The following is a 14,678-nucleotide window of genomic DNA, read 5'->3' as shown; positions in this document are numbered from 1 at the left end:
ATTCCAAATCTCTACCATCTTGAAGACAAGAGATTGACTAAGCTTCCCAGCTGATTTAATTCCCTTAAAGGAGGGGAAAGATAGCTTATATCTCCTCGATTGACAAGATCTAAAGGTATTCCAATATAAGGGGACTAAAGGGTCAAATGTTCCATAGAGAAGCTTGAAGATTATGCATGCACATTTAAATTGGATCCTAAAGTGGACTGGTCATTGTGGAGATCTTCAAAATTGTGGCTGTCAGACAATGGTTGCCTACCACTAAATTAAACAGTAGAAAAACAAGACTTGGAGAAATTCATAGCTTATTCCTAGGATAAGCAGCATAAAAATCTGGTTTTCTCCTTGGGATCTTGCCAGGTACTTGTGACATGGGACGGCCATTGCTGGAAACAGGATACTGGGCTTGATGGACCTGTGGTCTGCCCCAGTATGGCAACTCTTCTGTTTTGAATGCAGTGTGGAGATATCCCCCGTTAGTAATTATTTTGTGATTGGGCTTGATCTGAAGAGATCTACTGTGCCAAAGCCCAACATGTTAAAAGTCCTCTAGGAACTCCATAATCCTTATACTTTAATCAGTGGATAGATTGTGCTCAGAGACATGGAGGAAAAAGGGGACAGAAAGTCCCCCAAAAACCTCACCACCCAATCATAGCATAACTTCCACCTTAACACACTTTTATATGTTCATGACTCGAAAGATTATATTATTGAAAAAGCATTTATCTTTTGTATATAATTCTTTGGCCTCGACGTGCCACATTTCAGAATTTCTTCAGGAAGCCAAATGGTAACAGCGAAAGACAACAGATATCGGAAGTTTACTGAAAGCTGAATTGCAAGCTAGACCAGAGACTGACACCCATTCTGGAAGGCTTAAGAGTCTTTCGCTGTTACCATTTGGCTTCCTGAAGAAAATGTTAAGTTGCAATGTTAATGTTAAGGTAGTTAAATTTAACGCAAAAATAAAAATGGGGAGACCAGTTGTATTCTTACCACTGTATTTTTTATCATTGTATTTTCATGTTTTTATATGTCAGGGTATAATAAATTATCTCCAGAACATCTGTATCCACAGTTTTTTTGGTTTTGTTTTCAAGGTAGTCAAATTAGACAGTGTAGATCAGTGTTTCACAAACTTTTTAGCCGGTGCCCCAGCCAGAAGGCACTTGGATGTGTGCGGAGGCCCATCTGGCCGCGATCCATTTCCATGGAGGGATCGGGGAGGTGCGGGGAGAGGAGGAGAGATGCTGGCCAGGAAGAGAGACGCTGGCCAGGAGGAGATAAATCTGTGCCGGCTGACGTCCCGTAGGTAGTCAGCCGGCGTGGATGACTCTCCTCCTCGCTAGTGTGTCTCAGCACACCTGAGATCTCAGGAGGCACACTGTTTGCGATACACTGGTGTAGTTGCAGTGAAAATGGTTAAAGAAAAACCACTACAGTAATATTTCTTTAAATTGGGAGAATGCGATAAGACTAGATTGGTCAGAAAAAAAAAAACAACTAAAGGAAGCATTTGCAAAAGTTGTTTAACATGAGGCATGGAAGCCCAAATGAAATGTACTTTGTGCATTAAATAGACAAAGGAAGAGCAAATAACTGCCAGCATGGTGAAGTGGTGAGGGATATGAGGTAAAGCCAAAAACTCCTATTTCAAAAAATGGAAAGCAGATTCAAATGGTAAAAACCCCCCATAGGAATGAGCATGTTAACGTGCAACATTAAGGCAGGTCAGTCAAGAATTTCAAAACAAGCTTGTCAAATTCATAATAGCTTCAAGTACACTTAAAACAAGAAATTAGTGAAGAAGTTGGTTGGATCAAGGGGCAAAGGGAGGAAAAGGCCATAGCACAAAAACTGAATGAGTTCTTTTGCTTTAGTCATGGCGGAAAGAGTTTTGAACTGTGATGCAGAAAGAGGCCGAAGCATTACAAATTGGCAGGACTGGATGGTTTTCACTTCGGAGTACTCAAATAACTTGTATGAAATGATTACAGATTATTATTAACAATCTGCAGAACCTGATGATTTAACCAGTTTTTAAAAATGCACCCAGGGTGATCTGAGAAACAATAAACCAATAAGCTTGAATTGCTGATGGCCAAACTGGTAGATGCTCTTTTAGAAGACGGGCTTGCTGACTGCACATGGATAGAAATGGCTTAATAGGGCCAATGGGGTAGAAGCAACATGGGATTTAGCAAAGTGTGCATAAAGGGGAACCAATTGCTCTGCTGTGTCAAGTGACGACCCTAGAGAGCATCCTCAGGAAACTTAGACTTATGGCACGGGATGCAATGCCATAATGTGGATTGTAGCATAGGACTGAATGGTCAGTTCTCTCAGTGGAGAAGGGTAACTGACTAACTAGTGACATGCCCCGGAGAATCCATTTTGGGAACACTAGACTTTAACATGTTTATAGATGATCTGGAAAACTGCAGTAAGTTAGGTTATCAAATTTACCAATGGCACAAAATTACTGTATAGCATGAGCAGGTGATTAGGAGTTTCAAGTTTATTTTTCATTGATATACCCATTTAAGTGGTTCGCTTATGTGTTTAATATCACATATAATACCAGAGGGAAGGGGGAAGGAGTATATCTCAGAGGGAGGGAAGGAATGAACAGAAGTATGCCAGAGTCTGTATCTGTGTGTCCCCCAACAGCTATTTCAACGCAAGTCTCGGGAAGGCCTTGTGAAATTAGATGAAACTTAACATAAATAAGTACAGAGCAGTCTACATGAGGTGGGGGGGGGAGGAGCAGTCCACATGAAGGGGGGAGGGAATCCCAACTACAGATTTGCATTGTTGGGCTCTATGTTGGGCATTGCCACCAAAGAAAAAGATCTTGGAGTTACTGTGGACATGTTAAAATTCTCAACTCAATATATGGCAACAATCAAAAAAGCAAATAAAATATAAGAGAATAGAGGGTAAACTCGACAATGTCATCATGCATCTGTATTCATGGTGCAACTGTGTCCTGTGTAAATAAGAGCATAACTGGAGAAGAGAGAGAGGCCATCATAAAAAGGGATGGAATGGTTCCCTACTGAAGAACGGCAAAGAGAGCGCTTTCAGCTTGGAGCGGACACAGCTAAGCGGCGATATGATAGAGAACTATAAAAACATCAGTGGGCTTAAAGAACAAGGAATGGTTGTACTCGCTTTTCACACCGTGCTAAAATTAGGGAACTGTCCCCTTCCCTCTCTGTGCTGGGCTGTCTTTGGCAGGGTGCCTGGGCCATTGGCCTGATGCTGGCAGCCAAAGTTTGACGGGGGACCTCCCCTCCCCTGTACAGCATGAGCCCTCTGTGACCTCCCTCATCTGGATGGGGATGCTGGAACTCAACGTTATTTGTGAGGCTTGATGCACAGGACGCTATGTAGCTGGTGCTGCTTTTGCATCTGTCATGTGGGCCCACAGGTCCTCCTCCAGCTTGTTTGCCATGGCCTAAACCTCTTTGATATCCTTCAGTCCTCTACCTCACTATCATGGTGCTGCACCAGCACAGTTCATTAGCTGCATCCTGGCTTCTGGGACTGTTGTCTTCCATCTGACAGCAGCTACTAAAATAGCAGGATATGGTAATCCAAGATAAAATGCCTCTGTCATTGCCTCCCTGCTTCCATGTGCTCCTCATCTCAATCTATAAGCACACTGTAGTTTTGGTATGTGCACACAAGACAGTCTGACCCTCTAGTACAGGAAAGGCCAGTAGGAAAAAGGAAGTATTGATGCCCCTCATTTAGAATATTGTGTCCAATTCTGGATACCGCACCTTCAAAAAAATATAAAGCTACTAAAATGGTCGCTGGTCTATGTCATAAGGCATATTGGGACAGACTCAATATGTATAATTTGGAGGAAAGGTGGGAGATATGAAGAGATTTTAAATACTTACATGGCATAAATACTTATGAGGTGAGTCTCTTTCAATGGAAGGAAAACTCCATAGTGAGAATGCATGGGATGAAGTTCAGGTGATATTGAGTAATCTAAGTGGAGACCACACTTTCAAAAAGATTTAAGGAAGGAGTCTGTCCAGAGGAAGGCAACTAAAATGGTTGGTGGTCTACATCACGAGGCGTAAGGGAACAGTCTCAAAGATCTCATTATATGTACTTTGGAGGAAAAACGGGAGAGGGTAGATGATAGACTTTTAAATACCTATGTGGCATAAATACGCATGAGGCAAGTCTTTCAATTGAAAGAAACTCCAGAATGAGAGGGTATAGGATGAAGTTAAGAGGCTCAGGAGTAATCTAAGGAAATAACTTTTTTATTTTTTTACAAAAATGGTGGTAGATGCATACAGTGGTCTCAAGAAAGGGTGGAACAGGCACCTGGGATCTCATAGGGAGAGGAGGAGATAGTGGATGCTGTGGATGGGTAGACTGGATGGGCCATTTGGCCTTTATCTGCCAACATGTTTCTATTGCATGTTATAGATGTAGCTATCCATACGTGGCATTATGGAACAAGTAAGACGATCTGCCCAGTTTTCAGGAATTAATTTCAACTTTTGTTTCCTTTACAGGCATTTTTCCAGGGCAAACTGAAGATTAATGGGAACATGGGCTTAGCCATGAAATTACAGAATTTGCAGCTCCAGCCAGGCAAAGCCAAGCTGTGAGGAAGCATTTTTCTCTTGACTGTTTCAGTAGAGGCCTAGACCTGGTCCTTGGATGTCCCATTGGCTTCTATGAATAAGGACAGTTAACCTTCCTCTCTTAAGCCCTTTGTATGCCGGGAGATTTGTGGTGCTGCCTAAATGACCTCCGTCTCCATCTGTGCATTACAAAGTTTAGAATAGTTATTGATTTTGGCTAATTTTTGAGGCACGCATAATGGTTAAAACTAAAGTTGGAGCCAAGCTCAGGTGCTGTAGAACACCAGAAAGGTATGGAAACTTGCTGGAAGAATAATGATGAGCCATACTGTACCAATAGGTTTGCAATACTAATAACTTGATTTATCTTTTACATTTTTGATTTCAAGTGCTGCGTAACACTTGTTTGGGAATCCTCCTGCATCGTGTCCAGTTTGTCATTTTTATTCTTAATTGTAATCTATAGGTTGTGTTCCAGTTTTCTTTAAGAAAACGTTAAATGTTGGGTCCCATTTACTTAACACCTCTTTACCCCAACTACAGAAGTAACATTAAAACATTTATAACACGATAATAAAGCAAATAACTTCATGTGTGTGACATGAAACCAGCCCTGCTTCAGGGAGGGAAAAACATGGAATTTTTTTTTTCAAGAAGCTTGATCTGTTTCTGTACAGATGATATAATTCATTAACTAATTGTCAGTTCTTCAGAATACATGATAACATCACTGTTTTAATTAATATTTACATAATTTTCCATAAATTGTATTTTCTGCTCGTTATTCATTTGAGAATTAAACTCCCTCTGACACTTTGGACTCTGTTGTGCTTTATTTATATCCCTGCACTGCTGCAATCCTCATTTGCTCTTAAGACCAATTTCACCTTGAGGAATTGAGTTGATAGAGTATCTCAGTTGTTAATTGGTAGCAAAAAGATAGGTATAAGAGCAGAGGACAACACTGAAAGATGTACTGTAAGGGCAATAAATTATTTCCCTTGGGAAGAAGAGTAAAAGCTGTTGTGCTTTTTCAAAAGAAGTGGCTGAAAAGATAAGGGCAAAATACATGACCCTTCATGAACTACATAAGAATTGCCGCTGCTGGGTCAGACCAGAGGTCCATTATGCCCAGGAGTCTGCAAGGACCAGCGCCCTAACTGAGACTAGCCCTATAACATGTGGTAGGAAGAGGGAGAAACATCTGGGAAACGTAGACAGGAGCACAACTTTCATTTTTTTGCCAATCTCCCCCCCCCACACACACACACACTTAACCTTTTCCTATCGTAATAAATTTTACGTTACGCTGGTTCCAATTGTAATTATTTTAGCAAAGTTTTGTATTATTCACCGTTATCATTTACGGCTGTTGTAAACATAATGTAAATAAGTCATATGTCTGTAAATTCAAATATTTTGTGTTCCTGGCTCTTTATTAGTTCATACAGACTGTTTATCCATTGTCTATGTCATTTTTGGAATGTCCCGTCATCCGAGACACACGATAGGAAAAGGTTAATAAACTGCAAAAGATGATTGGCAGTGGTATAATGCAAAAATTACAACAGGGTGATAGAGGAATTTGATTTAAATCATGGTTTTCTCATATTCACTGCCACACAGTGCTACCCAGTAAAAAAGAATATTTGCTTGTTTCAACTCTTTATTTCAAAACTGTATCAAAATGATAGTAACATGAAACAATAACAAATATATTTTTGCTCAAATATGACAATTCCTCGAGGCAGTCTATTAAAGAAATATGATGAAATCAAAACATTTACCAACTTGAAGATCCTGCCTATTCAAACATGTTTTTATCATCGTCGTCAAAGCACTTCTCAAGATGTTTCATTTGGACCACCAGGCCTTGCATTTTGCATACATGCCTGGCTTACCCAAAGGTAGAGGAACTTAATTAAAATATTCCCAAACTGGGTCTCTTTTATGGCCTGCTGCCATTATAGGTTTTCTCCTCCAAAGAAAGAATAATATGATAAACCTCAGGCTATACATACAAAGATCCCAAGACTTCTGAAGCATTCTGATCAAAAGATTTTACGTTCATTTTTACTGTTTAATCCTCCCTCCTCCCACTTAGCTCCTTGTGCAGATATACAAACTTCAGAGACCAGAGGTTGATTCATTTCTGTGTACATCAATTTTCAACTCTCTGTATTTTATATAACATTTTTGCTGTGCAGCAGTATGTTATCTCTGCAGATACAAATTCACAGTTTTGAGAAATGCAAAACAAGCATCTGTAATATTATCTTCTACCGTAGATTAAAAAAAATTGTCCGTAACATGAATGGATTAATGGAATTCATTTAGGAAAAAAATAAACATTGCGTGGATAACTAAAATAGTGAAGGAAACGATAGGCAATAAGAAAAATTCATTCAGGAAATGGAAAAAGGACAAAACTGAGGGGAACTGGAAAGAGCACAGGAAGTATCAAAAAGAATGTCAACGAGTGGTTCGAAAAGCCAAAAGAGAGTATGAAGAGAGGCTAGCCAGGGAAGCACAAAATTTCAAACCGTTCTTTAGATATGTTAAAGGGAAGCAACCGGCTAGGGAGGATGTGGGACCGCTGGACGACGGTGACAAGAAGGGAGTGGTGAAGGAAGAGAAAGAAGTGGCAGAAAGACTTAACGTGTTCTTTTCATCTGTATTTACAAACGAAGACACATCCAACATTCTGGAACCTGAGCAATTCTTCAGTGGAAATCAAGCAGAAAAATTAACAACCATGGAAGTGAGCCTTGAAGATTTACACAGGCAGATAGATAAATTAAAAACAGACAAATCCCTGGGTCCGGACGGAATTCATCCAAGGGTTCTGAAGGAATTAAAGGAGGAGATAGCGGAGCTACTGCAGCAAATTTGCAATCTATCCCTGAAAACAGGCATGATCCCGGAGGACTGGAAGATAGCCAACGTTACGCCCATCTTTAAAAAGGGATCAAGAGGTGACCTGGGAAACTACAGACCGATGAGTCTGACCTCGGTTCCGTGGAAAATGGCAGAAGCACTGATAAAAGAAAACATCGATGAACATTTGGAAAGATACGAACTTCTGATAACCAGCCAACATGGTTTCTGCAAGGGGAGTTCGTGCCTTACGAACTTATTGCACTTCTTCGAAGGAATTAACAAACGGATGGACAAAGGAGACCCCATAGACATCGTATATCTAAATTTCCAAAAAGCCTTTGACAAGGTTTCTTTCTATAAAAATTGTATTTCCTCCCCTTTTCCTATTGTTTCAAAGAATTGAGTTTGTCTGTTTAGTCTTGGTTTGTCCAATAATTTAATATATATATGTTTTATATTGCAGACACGTCTGTCTTTCTGTAATTTTTAAATTTTGTTCAACGCTTTGTACTGCTGGATAAGCGTTTAATCGAATACTTTGAATAAAGAAAGCAATGGGTAGCAAAGACAAAGATGCAGCACTCTGAAGTTGTCTGAGTTAGTAAAAATGTACCGACTCCAACTTCAAAATAAAAAAAACAAATATATGGTGAAATTTATTTTATATATCTTTGTCCTCAATCTAAAGTTTACATTCAGAACGAGACATTTAGGGCTCCTTTTACTAAGGTGCGCTAGCGTTTTTAGCCCTCGCACAAGATTAGCGCACACTAGCCGAAAAATGACCGCCTGCTTAAAAGGAGGTGGTAGCGGCTAGCACGGGCGGCATTTTAGTGCACGCTAAAACCGCTAGCACACCTTTGTAAAAGGAACCCTTAGTAGTAAATCTTTTCTTTATTAAAGAAAAAAGTACCAAGGAACAGTACAAAAGAGGCAAAGTGAAGACTGGTTTAGGCAACAAAAATATATACAGGCCCTACATCCCCTCCCCGCCCCCCCCCCCCCCACAAAACCAACAAAACAGCACATTCAAGACGATATGTAGAATATGACACAGTGTCAAACGTGCCCCATGAACAGCAAGGAATCCAATGCACCCCAGCTTGGAGGCATAAAAAAAAAATAAAAACACACCTAACCCCCTCAAGCGATCCAACGAGAAGAAAAGAGACCTAGACATAGACACCCCTAAAGGGAAGCATCGGAACAAGATATTTAAAACCTAGTATCAGTAGGAATAAGAGTTGAAGTTGTACAGTAGAAAAATAGTCTTGAGTTGAAAGTGCCTGAAAAGTTATGCTCGGATTACAAACTCTCCAAAATACTGCGACTAGATTGTTATGCAATAGAGAATGACACGGTGACAAAATTCATCACCGTCCCCGTGGGAAACCATCTTCATGTCATTCTTTAAGGAGAGAGGAAAGAATCAGAGTATAATTGGGCACAACCACTGACCCACAAGCTTTGCTTGAAGAATGCTGGTGTAGAAGGACTGAGGTTGAAACAGACACTACAGAATGACAATCTCTGGTATCCAGAGCAGATATTGTGATGTCATAATGCCTCATTCCACCAGTGCCTAAGAGCCAATCACATCAGTGATGTCACAATGGCTTCATTATCCTTGGCTCACATAAGAATCAGAGTATGAATGGCCACAACCACTGACCCTCAAGCTTTGCTTTGAAGAATGCTGGTGTAGAAGGACTGAGGTTGAAATAGACACTACAGAATGACAGTCTCTGGTATCCAGAGCAGATATTGTGATGTCATAATGCCTCATTCCACCAGTGCCTAAGAGCCAATCACATCAGTGATGTCACAATGGCTTCATTATCCTTGGCTCACATAAGAATCAGAGTATGAATGGCCACAACCACTGACCCGCAAGCTTTGCTTTGAAGAATGCTGGTGTAGAAGGACCGAGGTTGTAATAGACACTAGAAAAAGACATGGGATTATTTCCCGTGGTTATCCGCAGGGACAGGAACGGTGATGAATTTTGTCACCGTGTCATTCTCTATTATGCAAGTAAATTTGAGAAAGTTACTCTACTGCTTTTGTAAGCTGTTGGTTGTCTGTAGGGCTACGTTTAAAATAAATTAATGCAGTATTCATGATACTTCATGGTTGGGCTCCCGAGCCAGTTACGATCTGTCTTACCCTACTCAAAACAACCTGCTACGTTTTTCAGATGCAAAAGGGATTAAGTATAAAAGTCTTAAACGTTTGGGTATTGAGCAGCCTTGACTTGGGAATGCATTGCTGTTTGAAATGAGATCTCTACCTAACAAAAGCAAGCCTCTTGCTCCACATGCCATGGTCTCCTGCTGTGAAAGGCCTACTAAACTTAAAACTACCATTGAAGTTTTTGCTTCTGGGGGGACGCTGGTCCTTCGTGGACCGGCGGGAGATTTTTGCGGACCGGCACCGGTCCACGGACCAGCGGTTGAAGAACACTGCCATAGACTGTGAAATATCAATCTGCCCTAGGTGACAGACCTTCTAAGATTGTAATTTCCAATATAAAATGAATTTGTAACTTTTCCCCCCTTTCCCCCTTCAATCATGTCTGTCTTTAATCTGATGGCAAAAATGTTAGTCGATTTATTTAATTTGTATGTTGTTTTTTTTTTTTTTTATCCAATTGTATGTGAGACCACTAACTAGTGGCTTTTTAAATTGTTCATCGCTTAGAAAATTTGTATAAGCGATTTATCAAATGGTAATAAAACTTGAAACTTGTTATTTTCTGTGTGTTTTTTTTTTCTCTTTTTGAGGCAGAACAGTTTTAAAGTGTCTTTCATAGTCACTTTTTTACCTGCCACAATTGGATTGCTTTTGTTAATAATAAGCTTCTTGCTAGTGATTTTTTATGATATTATTTAATCTACAATAATAGACACAACTACAGCACAAGTTTGAAAGCAGTGAAGTATGATGTCTAAAGGGGAGGGTTTTTTTTTCAGCATCTGTGTAGATAGTGGCTCGTTTTGCACTTTGCTAGTGTCCTTGAGCCGAAAGATTGAGGTCTGGTTTTCTCCACTTGTCTTTGTGCATATTGATGTTTTTTGCCTTAGGTGGATGCATGTGAAAAGCCTGGCAAAAAGTTGAAACAATGCATAGTAGTTTTTATATTTTTTTTATATTGTTTTACGGCTGTGCCTTACTAAACAGGGAGATATGAAGAGACATTCAAATGCCTACATGGTATAAACACGCATGAGATGAATCTCTCAATTGAAAGGAAACCCCAGAGTGAGAAGGCATGGGATGAAGCTAAGAGGCGATAGACTGAAGAGTAATCAAAGTGGAGACTGCACTTTCAAAAAGATATGAACAGGATAGAGTCCATCCAGAGAAAGGCAATTAAAATGGTTGGTAGTCTATGTCATAAGACGTATGGAGACAGACTAAGGTGGGAGATAAGAAGAGACATTTAAATGCCTACATGGCAAAAATACACATGAGGCCAGTCTCTTTCAATTGAAAGGAAAGAACATGGGATGGCTCAGAAGTAATCTAAGGAAATACAGTGGTACCTCGGAATCCGAACGCCCCAGAACTCGAACGCTTTGGAATCCGAACTTTTTTTTGTAGTAAATTTTGCCCCAGAATCCGAACTCTGCTTTGGAATCGGGACGCCCTGCACATTGTATATGTATGTTTGTGCCCCAGAATCTGAATGCTGCTTTGGAATATTTGTTAATATTTTACCTTAAAATCCAGTGTATTTACTGTTAAAATCTGAGTTTGTGGGACCCAGGAATGGATTAATCCAGTTTCTATTATTTTCAATGGGAAAAATTGTCTTGGAACTTGAACGGGGTTCTGGAACAGATTAAGTTCGGATTCCATGGCATCACTGTACTTTTTTGCACAAAGGGTGGTAGATGCATGGAATAGTCTCCCTGTAGATGTGGAGATAAACTGTCTGAATTCTGGAAACCATGGGACAGGCACGTGAGTTCTCTTAGGGAGAGGAGATAGTGGATGCTGCAGATGGGCAGACTGGATGGACCATTTGGCCTTTTATCTGCCTTCATGTTACAATGTTTCTATAATCATAAAGTTCTATGACATCACAATACAGGTGTAAAGAGACTTAGCCTATAGGAAGAGGAGATGCAAATGTTTAGAGCCTTAGCCAATAAGGAGAGGAGGAGATAATGGATGCTGCAGATGGATCATTTGGTCTTTATCTGCCATCATGTTACAATGTTTCTATAATCATAAAGTTCTATGACATCACAATGCAGGTGTAAAGAGCCTTAGCCTATAGGGAGTGGAGATGCAAATGTTAAGAGCCTTAGCCAATAATGAGAGGAGGAGATAGTAGATGCTGCAGATGGGCCGACTGGATGGACCATTTGGCCTTTATTTGCCATCATGTTTCTCTGTTTCTATTGTTTTGTCCATACGTGGCATTATGGAACCAGTATTAAGATGAGCTGCCCAGTTTTCAGGAATTAATTTCAGATTTGTTTCCTTTATAGGCATTTTTCCAGGGTAAACTGATGATTAATTGGAACACAGCCTTAGCTTTGAAATTTCAGAATCTGCAGCTCCAGCGAGGCACAGACAGGCTGTAACAGATCACTTTTCTCTTGCCTGCATTTGCAGCAGAGGCCTAGACCTGGTCCTTGGGATGTCCCATTAGTTTCTATGATAATAATGATAATAATAATAATAACAGTTTATATACTGCAAGGCTGTAAAGTTCTATGCAGTTTACAATGGTTAAAAATACAACAAAATTGAATAAAACTAAAAAGTTAAAAGCCAATAACTACAAAACCCTAAAAAGATCTGATTATTGCATGATAAAATTTTACAAATCAGCTACTTAAGTAGTTCAAAAACATATGTTTTTAGATGTCTCCTAAATTCCCCACAAGTATCAGTAAGCAGAAGCAATTGTTCTAGATCTTTGCCCCATAATGCTGCCTGATATGAAAAAAGATATTGATGATGTTTTTTAAGTTTACATCGTCTAACTGGCGGAAAAACAAAATTCAGGTGTGAGCTGCTCTTATGTCTGTTGGTTGCAAAAGAGAAAAGCTCAGTTATGTATTTAGGAGCTAAACCAAATAAAACCTTAAAACAAAAACAACCAAACTTAAACTTCACACGCCCCTCCATCGGCAACCAATGCATCACTCGATTTGTAAGTCGCGCTAGGCCTAGCCAGGTTCAAGGCGACGTACAATTCAAGTGATTGGTAAAAAATGGAAGAAATGGGTGAGAGGGGAGATATAGCAGGGGCGGGGTGAAGTTCTGTAGTTCCGCACCAAACTACAGAACCTTCAGGAGAGGAGTGTGTGATGCAGTGGGGTTGTGTGTTCAAATCCCGCACTTGTGATCCTGGGCAAGTCACTTAATCCCCCAGTGCCCCAGGTACATTAGATGGAGTGTGAGCCGACCAGGACAGATAGGGAAAAATGCTTGAGTACCTGAATAATTTGTAATAGGATATGCAGAATTAAATAAACAAAAAACCAGGCTGTTCAAGCATTTTGTCAAGACAAACTCCTGATACAACCAATATCCTCACTCCCTAACCTCTCTCACTACGCCATAAGCAAAACAATGAATGCTGCCAGATGCCTATCGACCCCTACAGGTTCTTTGTTCAGCCCCATGATTTAGAGTTGTATGATCAAGGACTATCTCATTTTTTTCTCTCGGACTTTTCCAAGTCCAGTCTGTGATCTGAGTCCAGCAGATCCCTCTGGGTTGTAATAACCTCGATTACATAGAAACATAGAAATAGACAGCAGATAAGGGCCAAGGCCCATCTAGTCTGCCCACCCTAATGTCCCTCCCCTACCTTCGCCCTGTGAATAGATCCCTCCCCTACCTTCGCCCTGTGAATAGATCCCATGTGACGATCCCATTTGGCCTTAAAATCAGGCACGCTGCTGGCCTCGATCACATGCAGTGGAAGACTATTCCAGCGATCAACCACCCTTTCTGTGAAAAAGAATTTCCTGGTGTCAGCTCGTAGTTTCCCTCCCCTAATTTTCCACGGATGCCCTCTTGTTGTCGTGGGACCCTTGAAAAGGAAGATATCTTCCTCCGTCTCTATGCGGTCCGAGAGATACTTGAACGTCTCGATCATGTCCCCCCTCTCTCTGCGCTCCTCGAGTGAGTATAGCTGCAATTTGTTTAGCCGTTCCTCGTATGGGAGATCCTTGAGTCCTGAGACCATCCGGGTGGCCATTCTCTGAACCGACTCCAGTCTCAGCACATCCTTGCGATAATGCGGCCTCCAGAATTGCACACAGTATTCCAGATGGGGCCTCACCATGGATCTATACAATGGCATAATGACTTCTGGCTTTCGGCTGACGAAACCCCTGCGTATGCAACCTATGACTTGTCTTGCTTTGGATGAAGCTTGCTCCACTTGATTGGCAGCCTTCATGTCCTCACTGACGATCACCCCTAGGTCACGTTCTGCTTCAGTTCTTGTTAGGATCTCGCCATTTAGGGTGTAAGTCTTGCATGGATTTTGGCTGCCCAGGTGCATAACTTTGCATTTTTTGGCATTGAAGCTGAGTTGCCAGGACCTAGACCAGCACTCCAGTAGGAGTAGGTCGTGCATCATGTTGTTGGGCATTGAAACATCATCTATTGTGCATTTGCCCACTACATTACTTAGTTTGGCGTCATCGGCGAATAATGTTATTTTACCCCGAAGTCCTTCTGCCAAGTCCCTTATAAAGATGTTGAATAGGATTGGGCCCAAGACCGAGCCCTGTGGCACTCCACTGATCACCTCCGTCATTTCAGAGGGTGTGCCGTTCACCACCACCCTTTGAAGCCTACCTCCAAGCCAGTTCCCAACCCATTTCGTCAATGTGTCACCTAATCCTATAGAACTCATCTTGCTCAGCAACCTGCGGTGTGGTACGCTATCGAATGCTTTGCTAAAGTCCAGGTACACGATGTCCAGGGACTCCCCAATATCTAGCTTCCCTGTCACCCAGTCAAAGAAGCTGATCAGGTTGGATTGGCACGATCTCCCTTTTGTAAATCCATGTTGATGGGGATCCCATAGATTCTCCTCATCCAGGAACTTATCCAATTGGTGTTTTATTAGAGTTTCCATTAGTTTGCTTACTATCGATGTTAGACTCACTGGTCTGTAGTTTGCTGTCTCCATCTTGG

General features: G+C 41.0%; 1 protein-coding gene across 2 annotated transcripts in view; it reads left to right on the top strand.

Moving 5' to 3' along the window:
* SCP2 (sterol carrier protein 2) overlaps positions 1–5,440 on the top strand; it is an 85,666-nt gene extending 80,226 nt beyond the window's left edge. For both annotated transcript variants that reach the window (XM_033916238.1, XM_033916239.1), the window contains exon 16: positions 4,551–5,440. In XM_033916238.1, the coding sequence (XP_033772129.1) occupies positions 4,551–4,646 (96 nt within the window). In that variant the 3' untranslated portion in view covers positions 4,647–5,440. The remainder of the gene's footprint in view (positions 1–4,550) is intronic.
* Positions 5,441–14,678: the final 9,238 nt, after the last annotated feature.

This window comes from Geotrypetes seraphini, chromosome 12 (assembly GCF_902459505.1).
Source record: "Geotrypetes seraphini chromosome 12, aGeoSer1.1, whole genome shotgun sequence".
NCBI classification, from domain to species: Eukaryota; Metazoa; Chordata; class Amphibia; order Gymnophiona; family Dermophiidae; genus Geotrypetes; species Geotrypetes seraphini.
The sequence above is the reverse complement of the archived record's forward strand: the minus strand, read 5'-3'. Positions and strand labels throughout refer to the sequence as shown.